Source organism: Meles meles, chromosome 21 (genome assembly GCF_922984935.1).
Source record: "Meles meles chromosome 21, mMelMel3.1 paternal haplotype, whole genome shotgun sequence".
Taxonomy (NCBI): Eukaryota; Metazoa; Chordata; class Mammalia; order Carnivora; family Mustelidae; genus Meles; species Meles meles.
Genome location: NC_060086.1, coordinates 10,061,281 through 10,078,739, shown reverse-complemented (window position 1 = coordinate 10,078,739; position 17,459 = coordinate 10,061,281). Strand labels below are relative to the sequence as shown.

The 17,459-nt window shown below is 43.0% G+C and overlaps 1 protein-coding gene across 1 annotated transcript in view; it reads left to right on the top strand.

The window, feature by feature from the left end:
• Positions 1–17,459, top strand: part of LOC123933470 (cytochrome P450 3A12-like) — a 59,863-nt gene that overhangs the window by 10,601 nt on the left and 31,803 nt on the right. The window contains exons 3-6 of the mRNA XM_045992661.1: positions 1,667–1,783; positions 4,013–4,106; positions 6,542–6,594; positions 10,092–10,191. Of these exons, the coding sequence (XP_045848617.1) occupies positions 1,667–1,783; positions 4,013–4,106; positions 6,542–6,594; positions 10,092–10,191 (364 nt within the window). The remainder of the gene's footprint in view (positions 1–1,666; positions 1,784–4,012; positions 4,107–6,541; positions 6,595–10,091; positions 10,192–17,459) is intronic.

The window sequence follows — 17,459 nt, the reverse complement described above, 5'->3', positions numbered from 1 at the left end:
TGATCTTCTCATTGGCCACCAGTGCGGACCTAGACCAGTCCAGCAGAGTCCAGCAGAATTCAGCAGACGCAGACTCTGAGGTCCTCACCTGCTTCCCAAGCTGTGGGGATTCTGGAGGCAGACGAGTGACTTGGGTCTTTGTCTCACTATCTTCACCTTCTGATCTGTGTCTGCTGCAGGAGACATGTAGAAAGACTGGGCCTGTGTCACTCGGGTGGTCCTGATCCCCTCCCTCCACCACCAGGCCCCATGTACTCAAGGCACCTGGGCACCCAGACTTCTAAGGGGCCTGGAGATGCCTCATCTCCCTCTTCTGTCTGGGTTCTTCCCTCTTTTCTGTGTCCCTCTCCTAGCCAGTCCTATAATATGCAGAACTCCTTACCCCTAAGAGAGCATCTTTAGAACTGAGGAGATTGGGCAGAAATCTTCAAATTTTATTCATTTCACCTTTTCCTTCCAGTCTCTGGGAGGGTTGGCACCGGTATGGAAATTTCTTCCCCCTATTCCCCAATATGAAGTCTGCTAGCAGCCTGCAAAGGCAGGCCCTGAAAGCCAGTGTGAACTTTAGGCATTATTTTTCCCTTTATGTTATAGTACAGGAGGAGGAATTAAAACATCTAGCAGAGGAATTCCTTTCAGTGGTGGGATTCCTGGCATCATGGAGCAGGGTGGGAAAGGACTTAGTTTCACACCATGGGTAGGGACAGACCCCCCCATCACATTTAACTTCTGTCTCAATTGCACTTTCTTAAGAGTAGGAAGTCACGAGGACATGAACATAGAATACGGAAGCCTCATTTTCATTTTTTCCCCATATCTGGCATTTCCCCAATCTAGCGCTGTTTATTTGGATTTAACAATACCCATTTTAAGATCTAACACCCACCACAACTTTCTCTCCCCTTTATCTTCTCCTATTATATTAATTAAGCGGCTTTTTTTTTAAAAAGCACCGATTTATTCTCTTACAGTTCAGGAGGTCAGAAGCCGGAATGCCAGGTATTGTGGCAACATATTTTTGTGTGTGATGACATTTAAGATTAATTGATGTGGTTTAATTTCATTGTATTTAATAATAGATTTTTTTTGCTGAGATAAGGCTATTTCTAGCATGTTCTTCCGAAGGATAAAAGAGGGCTGGTGGTTCAGCCTTTCTGACAATCAAGGTACATAGATAACCTCAGCCTTCTAGAATAACGCTGAGAATATGAATTTAGTGGACCCACACATACTTCTATGATATAAGCTGTGTATATTTTTAAATATACACAGCAAGTTATTTTAACCTCTCTGCACAGGTGAGTAGTGAGACTGTGAGCCAGTACTGATGTGAGAAGCATCCAGGTGGTACTCAGTATGGAGTGGGAGAACATTCTCCCTCAGAGCAGACCTCTGAGAGATACTCCTTGATCCTGGTCCTACAGAAGGTCGTCACGGGACCACAGGGTTAGCATCTCATCTCTTTGAAGCCAGGGGACAGGACCACCATGTAAGCTACACTGTGTGTTGTCTGTATGGCAGTGCGGCGGTCACTGGATCCCGTCACCACCAGGCAATCAAAGCTGCGCGGGGACTTAGAATTCTGACGCTGGTGTAGCGGGGAGTCTGTAGCTGTAGACAGCGCCCTCTGCAGGCAATGCCGTGTAATGGCAATAAAACGGAGTAGCTTCACTGTTGGCCCCTTCATTTGTGCCAGCAGCAGCATGACTCTCCCAAGAAGAAGGAAGCTGGAAAGAATCAGAAAAATTCACCCAGCCCACCCTCTGCCTTCTTATGGAGCCATGTGAGTTTAGACTCTAAACCAGATCTTTCCTTGGGACCGGTGTTGCTGACACATTCGCTCATTTGCTTGGCCTCACTTGGGAGTTCATGGAGCACATTGAATGATCAGAAGCAGAAATCCGGGGCACCTGGGTGGCTCAGTGGGTTAAAGCCTCTGCCTTCGGCTCAGGTCATGATCTCAGGGTCCTGGGATCGAGCCCCACATCGGGCTCTCTGCTCCACGGGGAGCCTGCTTCCTCCTCTCTCTCTGCCTCTCTGCCTACTTGTGATCTCTCTCTGTCAAATAAATAAATAAATAAATAAATCCTTAAAAAAAAAAAAAAAACAGAAGCAGAAATCCATGTGTTGGGTCATGATGGCAAGAAGAAATGGAAGTGGGACTAACCAAGGTCACCCTACTTCTGGCATTTGGTGCTCATGCATCTGTGACCTGCTCTGGAGGAAGTACTAAACATCCAGCTGAGACCAGCTGTGGTCCCTCTCTGCTGGTCCCTCAAACACATGTCCTTTTAGGCAATTGTGTGGGTTTATTTGGTTACACAATATAAGATTTGCTGGACTTCTACAGAATATTTGGAACTGTACTGTCTTAAAGGCTACACTCCAGAGATGAAGAGATAAGGTCTTCATTCCATTCTACGGAACATTTTATTATTACTCATTTTATGTTTTGTAACACAATCTGCCATCAGTTGGGGGTATCTGAACTTTGGAGGGTCCCCTATCTGTTAGCTAGAAGCACCTACAGGGTAGCTGAACCATTTCTACCTAGCATTCTTTCCCACCATACTTTCCTAATTTGCCACTATGGGATTAGCCATTTAGGCCTGGCAAGTTCATGGTTGAAATTGGTTTTGGCAGCCTTTTCGCTCAGCCTCTCCTCTTCCTCCACTCTGCCATCACTCACCAACACCCAAGAAGAAAGCTTGCAAAGATCCAGAACACCAAGTTATGAAATTCCTCATCAGTCTAATGAAAGATGAATTATAAGCCGTTGTGTCATAAGGGGCACCATCCGTAATGGGTTTCTGAGATAGGTGATTCACAGTCAATAAACTGACAGTTTTGTGAGTGGCCATCTTGAAAAAAGTGAGTGTGCCTGGCAGTGTGCTGAACACGAGTATTACAGGTTAGAAGACCAGATGTCCCACAGGGAAGAATGGTCCAAAAATGGATTGTTTAGTCACTGATTCCTTAATACTGTATCATTAAGGGGACATATGAGTCAGTCCCCCTTCTCTGCAGCTCAAGAGAACCAGAGTGCCTGAAAACAGACAGACGGAGCTGAAAGCATCTCACTTTTTTATGAGCCAGTGGAACCTTGGACACAGTTTTCATTGTATAGAATGAGAATTCTGTGGCTGCTCAGAGCCTCTCTATGATGAGAGATTTAAGAGGGACCAGATCCCAAAGAACGACAGGGCCTACAAGGAAGGAAAACCTCTGAGGAAACTATAAGAACATTTTCGTGGTAGGCTTTCAGTAACCCTCGGCTCTTGAGTGGATACAATTAAGCAAAATCTCATCATTGCTCACTTATTTGTGGAGCATAACGAATAACATGGAGGACATGGGGAGATGGAGAGGAGAGGGAGTTGAGGGAAACTGGAAGGGGAGATGAACCATGAGAGACTATGGACTCTGAAAATCAACCAGAGGGTTTTGAAGGGGGGGGGGTGGGGGGGGGGGAGGTTGAAGAACCAGGTGGTGGGTAATAGGGAGGGCACGTACTGCATGGAGCACTGGGTGTGATGCCAAAACAATGAACACTGTTATGCTGTAAATAAACAAATAAAAAAAATTAATTAAAAAAAATCTCATCATTGGAGGAGAGAAACACTTTTTCCCCTTTCGACCTAGAATGAGAATCTCCAAAATCATGGAAGAGTCATTTACTAAATAAGCGTGAATGAATTTCCTGAAAGAAATTGGCATGAAACTTTCAGGAGCTCTCAAGGGTGGACACATTGCTCAAGCATTCATTCTAGGATTGAGACCGTGTGGTATTTTGCTGCTCTTAGCTAATCATCCTTTCTTTTTGTTGGTCTCACTGTGGAGGTGGGAAAGGAGATGATGAGGGAATTAATTATTGCCGTTGGAATTGCTGGTATTATTTATTGCCTACATGTTACCTCCCTCCCTCACCTGTTCCACTTCTGCATCAATGACTGGCCAGACCCAGCACCTATTACATCATTCCTGTGACCTGGCTTTCTCTTTTACTTTATAGATATGGGACCTCCACACATGGACTTTTTAAGAAGCTGGGAATTCCTGGGCCAAAACCCCTGCCCTTTGTGGGAAATATTCTGGACTACCGTGAGGTGCGTGTTGTTTGAGCTCCCTCTTTGCATCTTGTGTTTGCGAATCCCAGCTTAATTCCACAGTGAATACTCTCCTCCTTGGGAGGAAGTGCTTAAGTCTCAGACTTTGGAGAAATGATGTCTTGGGCCCTACCCAGCACATGACCAGGTCTACCCCAGGGCTCTGTTATCTGCTGTTTGGAGCCTCAGGGCTTCCCTCAGTAGGTTGCCCAGCTCTCTGACTGAATTAGCACAGGACTTGATGTTCTAGCTTGTGAGCATCATGAAGAAGCTGTTTCTGGCAGGTACAGATTCCCAGGAAGGCACTATTATATTTGGAAATAGGAGAAGAGCATCAAGGAGGTCGACAAGTGGTCCATTAAGCTGCGTACCCTAGAGTCAGACTTTTAAGTTCCTAGCACGATCTCTGGGTAGCCTTTTCATTTTCCTGGGTAGCTCTGGAACTTCAGGTTATTGGGAAGCCCAGGATTCATTTCTGGGGAATTTGCACATACTTGAATTCCCTCAATAACTGGCCAACCCCTGCAGTTATTTCCATGGCTCTAATTCTCCCTTTGTCACCCGCGACATCTTTCGGGATTCGTGAGGTTGAACTAGAGTTGTCTGCTTTATTTCTCTATCTTCAAAGAAGGCACTTTCCGGGTGAGTTGAGCTGGGAGAGAGTATAACTGAGAGTAGATGGTGCTTGTCCATTGACTGCAGGTTTTAACTTTTGAACAAGTTGTGCATGTAGGTTGTTTTGCACACAATGGTAGAACTGCTCATATAAAATCATTAGAAAAGAGACACTTTAAGAAAATTATTAAGAAATTAATGTAACTCAATGGAATGTGGTATCTGACACACGGACTGAATGTTGGTGGAGCCATTGTGGCTAATCTAGGTCTGATGCCTCACCTGAGGGTGGGCCTCTGGACAGAAGTTTAGGAGCTCATGTCCAAGGCGGACAGGTAGTGTCTCATGTGCAGGCTGCTGTCTGCTGTAGAGTTCCTGTCCTGTAGACCTGAGGCTTGTTTCTCAAATCCCACTCCTCCCCTCTGAGGCTCACAGTGTCCAAAACTGCCTAAGAACTCCTGGACTTTTCCCCTCCAAAACAGTAATTTCCTTTCCACTTTTCCCAGATCAACTACTTAGTAGATACACCTAAGACCCACATTTCTGAGACCTTCCTTTGTGTAGTTAAAACATCAAATATCACAACAAAACTTAGCAACAGGAAGTATTGTTTTTTTTCCTAACTGACAAAAGTGAAAACACAGAACAAGTGTCTTATTTTTGAATTAAGTTTTAAATTTTTATTATTTTATTATTATATTCAGTGAGTCAACATATAGTACGTCATTAGTTTTTGATGTAGTGTTCAACAATTCCTTAGTTGCATATAATACCCAGTGCTCGTCATGACACGTGCCCTCCTCAATACCCATCACCTGGTTACCCCATCCACCCACCCACCTCCCTTCTGTAACCTTCAGTTTGTTTCCCCCAGTCCAGAGTCTCTCATGGTTTGTCTCCTTCTCTGATTTCTTCACATTCAATTTTCCCTCCCTTCCTCTGTGGTTGTCCACCCTATTCCTTAAGTTGCACATATGAATGAAACATATGATAATTGTCTTTCTCTCCTTGACTTATTTCACTTAGCATAACCCTCTCCCGTTCCTTCCATGCCAATGCAGATGGTAGGTATTCATCCTTTCTGATGGCTGAGTAATATTCCATTGTATATATGATCCACATCTTCTTCATCCATTAATCTGTTGATAAGACATCTTGGCTCCTTCCACAATTTCACTACTGTGGACACAAGCAAGTGTTTTAACTTGCTCTGTCCTTTGTGAAGTAGTGGGACCATCCCCTCTTTCCCGTGTTGAGGTAGATGACTGGAAGGTGAGTCCACCTTTTCATTCATTCATTCATCACTCACTTTCTCCCTCAACAAACGTGTCTCAGACTTCTGTAAATCTGTAGACTGAAAGAGATCTCTGGTGTCTTAATTTTCTAAATCCCTTGGAATTCTAGTAGGGCTCCTGAGATCAATGAACAGGGTGGAAACTTGAGGGTTCAGAGGATGCAAGCCACTTTCCCTCAGCTCCAGTTGGCCCTGGAGGTGATAATTCAGAGGGTTCTGAGTTTTAGAGAAAACTCACGCACAAGCCAAACGTGTCGGAAAGATGGGGGTTACACAGTCCTCACAGGCGGGGTAAGATGTTCAGTATCTACAATACTTGGGATTTAAGAAGGACCTGAAATTCTGTTTCAATATCTCCTCTGCTTTCTCTCCTTTCTGGTAAGAGGCCTGTGAGCAAGAACTTCTCTCTAACTGCCAGTGAGATGTAGTAAGCCTTACATTTCATGAGATCTGAGTTATTTTTGTCCCCATTAGAGGTAGGGCTCAGTACATTTAGATTAGTACTATGTTTTGTTTCTTCTTGCAGGGCTTTTGGAATGTTGACAAGAAATGTTTTAAGAAATATGGAAGATTCTGGGGGTGAGTATTCTGGAAACTTCCATTGGATAGGCTTGTTATGATGAGGCTCCCAGCCACATACACAGTCTCAGTTGAGAGCCTCTTGGGGTGAAGCCTGCTGTAGTAAAGCTTCTGGAGTCTTTTCCTGGGATCCCATGTATCACCAGAGTACAGATCTAAATGTGCTCGGACCTGGAGAGCTGCAGGTCATCACTGATCTCCAGACATTGCTGCCCAGGGACTCCTAACATCGCTCTCTACTCTGTCTTGTGATTACCCTCTTCCCCATTTTCCCTCCTTATGTCCCCTTTAATTGCAAAAATGCATTATTTCAAGCCTTTCTAATATGTGCCCATCAGTGCCTCTCATTACCTCTTTCCCACATGATTCACTTTTCATTAAGAGCCAAAGGTCCCATACCTAAATTTTGTATTAAATATGTCCTTTTGAAAGGTGGCTGTGGGGGTGTCGGTGGACAGAATGGGAACCCATTTCTTTTTTTTTTTTTTAAGATTTTATTTATTTGACAGAGAGATCACAGGTCGGCAGAGCAGCAGATATAGAGATAGCAGAGATAGAGGGAGAAGTAGGCTCCCCGCCCGATGTGGGGCTCGATCCCAGGACCCTGAGATCATGACCTGAGCTGAAGGCAGAGGCTTAACCCACTGAGTCACCCAGGCGCTCCAATGGGAAGCCATTTCTGCTCAGTTTTTTCTTTCTCTGCAACTGTGGAGTTTGTTTGTTTGTTTGTTTGTTTTAATGGGGCCAAGTCTTTTCTTTCAGTGCAGATATATATATGTTTCTCTTGATTCTACAGACTTGAAGAGATGTAGAATATTTCTAAACCAGTGTTCTTCGTGCAGTGATGGACTTGTGATTATGTAGAGTGTTCTCTGCTGCTTGCAGTGGCTGCTCCCATTCAGAGCGGCTGGAGGTCTGGTGAAGTAGAGGGAGAGGTACACTGTGGTGCTGGGATGCTCACAGCCAGCATTGTACCTTCTCGCACCTCTTTACCTTCTCTCATCAAGTCCTCAGACACCATAGGGTCCTGCTGAGTTGGTGTGGCCCATAAGCAACATGGTAGACTAGAAAGAATACAGATCGCTGGGTCGCTGCTAGTTGCATTCCCCTGCCACTTCCTGTAGTCGATACTGGTCAGCTCTGGATGGAGTCAGTCTTACGTCATTGGCCCCAGTTCTGTCCTTAGTACGTGATTCTTGTGCTTAGCGATAGAAAAGAACCTCATGGGAGATCTGGCTAAAAATGGATCTTCTTGGGGCCCCTGGGTGGCTCAGTGGGTTAAAGCCTCTGCCTTCAGCTCAGGTCATGATCCCAGGGTCCTGGGATCGAGCCCCGCATCGGGCTCTCTGTTCAGCAGGGAGTCTGCCTCCTCCTCTCTCTTTCTGCCTGCTTGTGATCTCTGTCAAATAAATAAATAAAATCTTAAAACCCTTTTAAATAAATAAAATTAAAATTAAAATAGATATTTGGTTTCCATCCCTCAGCAACACCAAATCTGGAGGATGTGGGGTGGGACCCCAAAGCTGAATTTAACTGGCGGTGGAAGCAATATTAGGGCTGGGTGAGACCATGAAGGTAAAGGGTTACACCAAACCACTGTCTCTTGTCCATCCAGGTGTTTTTGAACAAACAGGATGAGACGAGGGGAATCATTCAAGAAATAGGACCAGGCTGATGGGAGAGTGAACTTATGTGCTACTTCAGTAATTTCTATCACCGCTTCAGTACTAAATATACTCGACTCCCACTTCAGCTTTCTGCATTTTACTTTTTAGACTTGGGGAACACTTAGTACAGTGGTTCTCAGCCATTTTTAGATGTGATGATAAAACCACTTAAAATTCCTCTGTGACATCAAAGAAAGAGCAGGGGACTTGTGGAAAATCTTCCATTTTGTTCTGGCAAATGATTTCTAATGGAAAATAAAATGCCAGAGGGTGGTGTAATTAAGATTAAAATAAACCTCAAGGGGCCAGTTGCCCCTTGCCTTTTACAGGCATACTGACAGTTAGGAGGTCAGGCTGGATGGGGATGGATCACATACAAAGAGTCAGCTTGGTGTGTGAGACATGCGTCAAAAGGAGACATGCTATGATGCTCTGGGATGTCACCTACGGGAGCCCAAGGAGCTCACACTTGGGACCCACATACAAGAATAAACACAAGTAATAAAAAGAAAATACTTCGAAAATGGATTATGCATGTTTCTCTTTATTCATTTTCTTTGTCCTTTCTTTTCAAATTTTTCTGACTTTGATCTTACCAAAGACATCTCTTTAATGGTTAAAATAATATTTTCTTTAATATGTTATAAACTGGGGCACCTGGGTGGGTCAGTCATTAGGCATCTTCTTTGGCTCGGATCATGATCCCGGAGTCCTGGGTTCAAGCCCCGCATTGGGCTCCCTGCTCCATGCGAAGCCCATTTTCCCCTCCCCTCCTCCCCCTGCTTGTGTTCCCTCTCTTGCTGTGTCTCTCTGTGTCAAATAAATTAATTAAATCTTTAAAAAGAAAAGTTACAAACTAGGAAGGAAATTTTAGAAAATAGGGCAAAGAAATCATTCATAATCCTACCATCACTTTTTGAGCATTCCAAGATTTTGTCATTTGCAGATATATCTTTATATGTGTGTGATCAGTGTATCTACAATTTTCATCTAATATTCTAACATATGTCTTCCACGTGTTTGATATTTCTTTAAAAATTATAATTTTTCTTTCCTGGTGGGTAGACTCCCTTGTTATTTTTTTCTTCCTAGATAATTCACTTGCCTTCAGTTACTTACTAACCCAACTTTCTTTTTGATAATATAGATAAATTATTTGAAATGTTTGAAATACTTCTAAGATGTTTGAAATATTCTAAACATGCAAAAAATTACAGAGAATGACCCAGGAAATACCCATGTACACATCGCCTAGAGTTAACAAATATTTTAATGTTATTTATTTTTTTTTTAAGATTTTATTTATTTATTTCAGATAGAATGAGAGCAAGTGAGGGAGAGAGGGAGCACAAGCAGAGAGAACAGCAGAGGTAGAGGGAGAAGCAGACTCCCCGCTGAGCAGGGAGCCTGACGTGGGGCTCCATTCCAGAACCCTGGGATCATGACCTGAACGGAAGGCAGACGCTTAACCAACTGAGCCACCCAGGTGCCCCTCTAATGTTATTTCTTTTTTTTTTAATATTTTTTATTTATTTGACAGACAGAGATCACAGGTAGGCAGAGAGGCAGGCAGAGAGAGAGGGGGAAGCAGGCTCCCTGCGGAGCAGAGAGCCCGATGCGGGGCTCGATCCCAGGACCCTGAGACCATGACCTGAGCCCAAGGCAGAGGCTTAACCCACTGAGCCACCCAGGTGCCCCTCTAATGTTATTTCTAATCAGATGTCAGAGTTTGGATTATGTAATGCCAAGATAAGGCCTGGACTTCCAGGCATGGCTACAGCTACAGAAAGCGCTATGTTAAGTGTAATCAGGTCTGTTTTCCCGACACAGGTTTTATGATGGACGACAGCCTGTGTTGGCTATCACGGATCTGGACATGATCAAAACAGTACTAGTGAAAGAATGTTATTCTGTCTTCACAAACCGGCGGGTAGGCATCAGTTTAGTTTTAATTCACAGATTGATTAATCTATAAAGCTCTTATTTGGAAATAATTATAGATTCATAGGAAGTTGTCTCAGGAGATCCCATGTCCTGTGGCCTTCAGATTATTTCCCCTTAGGTAATAAAACTATAATTTGTATGGAAATGGAAATTGACATTGGTTCTAGCCACAGAGTTAGATTAAGATTTCAAGTTTTTTGTGCACTCATTTGTGTGTGTGTGTATGTGCGTATGCGCGCGTGTGCACGTGTCTCTGAATATTTATCTTACATGTAGATTTGTGTATCCACCACCCCAGTCACGTTAGAGAGCTTTCCCATCACCAAAAATCTCCCTCTTACTATTCTTGTATAGGCACAGTGTGTAGCTTTTCTCTTCATTGTCTCAGGGTCTTCAGCAGAGCAAACTTTTTTTTTTTTAATTTTATTTATTTATTTGACAGAGAGAGATCACAAGTAGATAGAGAGGCAGGAAGAGAGAGGGAAGCAGGCTCCCTGCTGAGCAGAGAGCCCGATGTGGGACTTGATCCCAGGACCCTGAGATCATGACCCGAGCTGAAGGCAGCAGCTTAACTCACTGAGCCACCCAGGCACCCCTTTTTTTTTTTTAATTAGGCCAGTTTATCCTTTTTTCCTTTTATGGGTTGTGAGTTTGGCATCAAGTTTGAAAACTCTTTACCTAGCCCTAGGTCCCAAGACTTTCTCCAAGTATTTAGTTTTATGTTTTATATATATATATTTTTTTTAAGATTTTATTTATTTATTTGACACAGAGAGATCACAGGTAGGCAGAGAGGCAGGCAGAGAGAGAGAGAGAGAGAGGAAAGCAGGCTCCCTGCTGAGCAGAGAGCCCGATGCAGGACTCAATCCCAGGACCCTGAGATCATGACCCAAGCCGTAGGCAGCGGCTTAACCCACTGAGCCACCCGGGTGCCCCTTATGTTTTATATTTAATATATTATGTATTCTATGTTTTACATTTATAATGTAAATCTTATATAGTGTGATGTTTTACATGGAAGTCTGATACATTTTGTGTTATAATTTTTTAAAGTTGTATTTGCATTTAAATATTCAATTAAGTATTCAGTTAATTAACAGATTGTTATTAATGGGGTGCTTTATTAGTTTGAGGGGTAGAGTTTAGTGATTCATCAGTGGCATGTAACATGCAGTGCTCATTACATCAGGTGCCCCCCTTAATGCTCATCACCCACTTACCCCATCCCCTCCCCCACCTCACCTCCAGCAACCCTCAGTTTATTTCCTATAGTTAAGAGTCCTGGGGGCGCCTGGGTGGCTCAGTGGGTTAAATCCTCTGCCTTCGGCTCAGGTCGTGATCTCAGGGTCCTGGGATCGAGCCCCGCGTGGGGCTCTCTGCTCAGTGGGGAGCCTGCTTCCTCCTCTCTCTCTCTCTGCCTGCCTCTCTGACTGCTTGTAATCTCTAACAAATAAATAAAATCTTTTAAAAAAAAAAAGAGTCCTGTTATTTGTGAGGTGTGAAGTTTAGGTCAAAGATCTTTGTTTTTGGCCAATGGATGTCTAATTGCTCCAGCACCATTTGTGAGAAGACTATACTTCCTCCGCTAAATTGCTTTTGTACCAGGATCAAAATTGAGTTGGGCCCATGGGCATGTAGCTGTTTCTCATTCTGTGTTCTGTTCACTGATCTCTGTATCTCTTCCTCTGCCAGTACCAGGCTCTCTTGATTACTGCAGCCATATAGTAAATCTCAGCATTGTGAGCCATGAGCCTTCCATTTTTTTTTGTTTGTTTGAATTGTGTTGACTATTTTAGCTCCTTTGCCTTTCCATACAAATTTAGAGTCAGCTTATCTTTGTTTACAAACAATTTGCTGAGATTTTGATAAGAATTGATTTAAACCCACAGATCAGTTTGGGGGAAATCTATGTCTTTACTAAGTCCTATCTTTCAAGGTATGAACACCATACGCTCATTCATTTATTTAGGTTTTCTTTGATTCTTTTCACCAACATTTAGTTCTTCATGTAGAGACCTCACACCTATTTTGTTAAATGAGCACATAAAGTATTTCAACTCTTTGGATGATTATAATTGTTACTGTTTTTTGCATGTGTTTTGACATATTTGTTAGGGTTCGTAATCAAAGGAATGAGACTGATACAAAGCGAAGGTCAAGCAAAGCTTTATTTCGTGCCAAGCATCGAGAATCAAACCGACTGGTCGGGGCCGTCTCTTACAAAGAGGCGACCTCTCCCAGCCTCACAGACTAACTTTTATAGAGGTAGTTGAGCCTGGCTACACACAGGTGGCCAATGAGATTACATTACACAGAGAAAACTGTACAGTCATGCTAGGTCACACATGGGCGGCCAGTTGAATTACAATTTACCCTAGTAGATATTTGAACTAGCCTATCACCTTGGTCAGAATTGGAAAAGGCGGGGCCCACTCTCCTTGGTAGCTAGGGAGACAGTATGCACGCCCTGCTGATTGGATGTCTCCACCTGGCCTGACCCGCCCTTGTATCTGGGCTTTGCAAGTAAGTTTCTCTGGGAGGGGCAGGGTCAATCTAAGTTTATTGCATAGGGTCAATCTAAGTTTACTGCATAAACAACAAAATGGCTCCCTCTGGCTAAATAGGTCCTTACAATATTCATTGTTGTTATATAGAAATGTAGTTGATTTTTTTTATTAACATATAATGTATTATTTGTTTCAGGGGTATAGGTTTGTGAATCATCAGTCTTACACAATTCACAGCGCTCACCATAGCACATACCCTCCCCAGTGCCCATCCCCCAGACACCCCATCCCTTTCACCCCCACCCTCCAGCAACTGTCAGTTTGTTTCCTGAGATTAAGAGTCTTTTATGGTTTGTTTCCCTCTCTGGTTTCATGTAGTTTCCTTTTTCTCTCCCTTCCCCTATGATCCTGTATCTTATTTCTCAAATACCTCATATCAGTGAGATCATATGATAGTTGTCTTTCTCTGATTGACTTATTTCACTTAGCATAATACCCTCTAGTTCCATCCACCTCGTTGCAAATGGCAAGTTAATCAGGGTTTTTTGATGGCTGCATAATATTCTGTTGTATGTATAGAGAGAGAAAAGTGGTTGATTTTTGTGTGTTGACCTTATTTTCTACAACTAGCTTAGCTCATTTATTAGATGCAGAGGTGTTCTTTTTTATATTTCTTAAGATTTTCGGCATTGACAATTATGTCGCCTAAAATAGGATCACTACGATTTTTATCTTTCCAATCTGTATACCTTTTTTTCTTTGTTTCCTCTCTTGTGCCAGCTAGAATTTCCAATGAGATTTTTTTTTTTAAGATTTTATTTATTTATTTGACAGAGAGAGATCACAAGTAGGCAGAGAGGCAGGCAGAGAGAGTGAGAGGGAAGCAGGCCCCCTGCCGAGCAGAGAGCCCGATGCGGGGCTCCATCCCAGGACCCTGAGATCATGACCTGAGCCGAAGGCAGCGGCTTAAACCACTGAGCCACCCAGGCGCCCCTCCAATGAGATTTTAATAAGAGCAGCGAGAGTGGACATTTTTTCTTGTTCTGATCTTAAGGGGAAGCATTTGGTCTTTCACCAATTAAAAATTTTTTTGTTTATTTACTACAACTAAAAGTATGTATTTTTAAGGTGCGCAGTGGGCTGTTGTAATGTATGTATTTACATTTTGAAATGATGAACACAAATGAATTAACATAACCGTTACCACCCAGAGTTATCTTTATGTAAGATGTAATATGTAAGATCTACTTTTTTTTTTAGCAAATTCAAGTATACACTTCAGTGTTTACTATGATCACCATGCAGTACATTTAGTCTTCAGACATTTTTCCTCTTATAACCAAAAGTTTGTACCATTTGATTAACAACTGCCCTTCACCCCCCTCTCTAGGTTCTCATAACTATCATTCTACCCTCTGTTACTGAGTTTGGTTTTATTTTTAGATTTCACTTATCAGTGAGATCATACAGTATCTATCTGTCCTTCTGTGTCTGATTCAGTTGTACTTATTAGCATGTTGTCCTCCAGGTTTGTCCATGTTTTTTGGAGAGCACAGAATTTCTTTCTATTTAAGAAATATTCCATTTTCTTTTCTTTTTTTAATTTAATTTTATTTTTTCAGTGTTCCAAGATTCATTGTTTATGCACCACACCCAGTGCTCCATACAAATTCCATGTTCTTTATGCATTCATCTGTCCACTTACATTAAAGTATATATTAATGGGTAAGGATTTACTGTTGCATTTCATTAGCCCAAGTTTTTCATAGATTACTTGTTCCTTCTTCCTGTCTTCCTTTGTGATTTCATGGGTGTTTTTTATGGGGGAATGCTTTCATTCCTTTATTTTTGCCTTTTCCATATCTACTCTAGGTTTTTGAATTGCAGTTGCCAAGAGGCTTACATGAAACTTTTTATAGTCTTATAGATATACCACCCTGTTTTAAGGTCATAAGAACTTAACTTTGGGGATGCCTGGGTGGCTCAGTGGGTTGGGCTGCTGCCTTCAGCTCAGGTCATGATCCCGGGGTCCTGGGATCAAGTCCCATGTAGTGCTCCTTGCTTGGCGGGGAGCCTGCTTCTCTCTCTGCCTGCTTGTGCGCACTCTCTCTCTCTGACAAATAAATAAATAAAATCTTAAAAAAAAAAAAAAGAACTTAACTTTGTTCTCGTTCAAAACCTCAGTGCTTTTACTCCCCCTCTACTTTATGTATTTGAATTCACAATTTACATATATTTATACTGTGTATCCATAAACAAATTCTTATAGTTATAGGTATTTTTGTTTTATCTTTTACACTTGAGTTATAAGTGATTTGTATATCACCATTACAATATTACTGTATTCTGAATTTGAGTATATATTTACATTTACCAATGGGTTTTGTACTTTCATATGATTTCATGTTACTAGTAAGTGTCCTCTCTTTTCACCTTGAAGAACTCCCTTTAGTGTTTCTTGTAAGGCAGCTTTAGTGGTGATGAAATTTTCCACTTGTGTTTGTCTGGAAGTGACTTTCTCTCTCCCTCATTACCTGCTTTTCCAGGTAAATTATTTGTGGTTGCTAATGTTTGCTTTGGGGGGCTTTTTTGTTTGTTTCTTTTACGACTTTGAATATTTTATTTCACTCTCTTTTGGTTTTCAAGATTTCTGCTGCTAGATCCACTGAATAGCCTTGTAGGTGTTCCCTTGTCTACGATGAGCTCCTTTTTTCTTGCTGCTTTCCAGGTTCTCTGTCTTTGGTTTTTGACAGTTTTTTAATAACATGTCTTGGTGAAGTCTTTTTAGGATTCAATCTGATTGGGGACATTTTTTTTTATTATGTTATGTTAGTTGCCATACAGTACATCATTAGTTTTTGATGTAGTGCTCCATGATTCATTGTTTGTGTATAAAACCCAGTGTTCCATGCAATACGTGCCTTCCTTAATACCCATTACTGGGCGAACCCATTCCCCCATCCCCTTTCCCGTAAAACCATCAGTTTGTTTCCCGGAGTCCATAGTCTCTCGTGATTCATCTCCCCTTCTGATTTCCCCCTCTTCCTTTTTCCCTCCCTTTTCCTAATGTCCTCTATGCTATTCCTTATGTTCCACATATAAGCGAATTATGCTGAGTGAAATAAGTCCAGCAGAGAAAGACAAATATCATATGGTTTCACTTATATGTGGAACATAAGGAATAGCATGGAGGACATTAGGTGACTGGGGACCTTTAACCTTCATATTCCAGATTTTCATATATTGCCCTAGGTTTGGGACATTTTCAGCCAATGTTCCTATAAGTAAGCATTCTGCCCTCTAAATTTTGTCCTAGTAGGATTCCCGTAATGTATTGTTCCACTTGACGGTGTCCTGTAAATCCTGTAGGCTTTCTTGCCCAGTTCTTTTCATGTTTTTCCCTGACACTGACTGCAGAATTTCAAATGCAGAGAAGTGTGATTGGCTCAGGCAGTTGGGGTCCACAACATCAGCAAGTGCGTAGTCCGTAGTAGCAAGAGCTGTGAGGGCTCACTGTGGCTGTGTTGCTCTCTGGTTGTTCAGTAGCACCCCCAGATCCCGCATCAGTGGACTGGAGCAGGCAGAATGGTGGCCAGGGTTGGTGCTGCACACCCATTCACCTGCAGGCACTGAACGGAGGCACCTGCCCCAAATGAGGGCTAGGCCCCGCAGCAGGGGCCAAGGACGAATGCAGGCACATAGGTAGCACTGAGTGCTGTCTGTGTGCACTCGTGTGACTTCGGGGGCTAGCCACTGTTGCATGCATGGCACTGGGACTTGGGACCGGACTTCAGGCTGGCAAAGTACAGGGTTTAGCTGTGGACTCATGTGGCAGTGCAGTCCAGTGACAGGATTCAAGTAGGGGCCGAGGGAGCAGAGCTGGACTCAGGCAGCTGGAGTCTGTGAATATGAAAACCTGTGAGACCATCAACAGCAAAATCTTAGAGGGTGCACAGTGCTGTGCCAGCTATTGGTTTCCTTAGCAGCTCAGGCTGTCAGGGTCTTCTGCAGAACAGGACACAGAGAAACATGGTCGCTCGTGCCAGGTGGCTAATGCTGGAAGTCCTGTCCCTCCTTGTCCCTAGCGGTGTCTAGATGTGTCAGCCATGCCAGTCTCTGGGTGCGGTGAAACCGAAGTGCATCATTTGGACCATGCCCTGAAGGGGAGGGACCAATGGCCACTCACCCTTCTGCCCATTTACCAGGAAGGGGAACTATCTCGGGTCAGAGGGTGTCCTCTTGGTGCTGAGCAGTGCCGTCCTGGGTCATGGGGTGATGCAGGCAAAATGAAGCTAAATCTCCCTACTTTTCTTGTACAGTTCTTCTCAAGAGTTTTGCCCCACTGTTGTTGAAACTCCTTCAATGGGCTCCTAAGCTCTGAGGCCTATTTTTGTTTGTGGATAGCTGTCTGATTGTTGTCCTTTGTGGGGTGACAGAGGCTGGAGTGTCCTGTTCCATCATCTTCGTGATATCACGTCAGTCTTTCCTCACTGAGGTAACGTTAGGTGTAGGGTTTTAGATGCTCTTTATTAAGCAGAGAAAGTTCCTTCTGTTCTTTGTGAGTTTTTATCATGAATGCATAGAGTTTGGGAAGATGGGGGAAAGATTGGGGATAGTTAGCTTGGTAGGCCAGTCCCAAGCTGAGAAATAGAATTATCTCTTTTTCCTTCTGTCCCTTTGGAGAAATAAGGGGGTGGGGGGGAGATTTCCGTGTAACTGTACCATTTCTTCACAATAACATATAGAT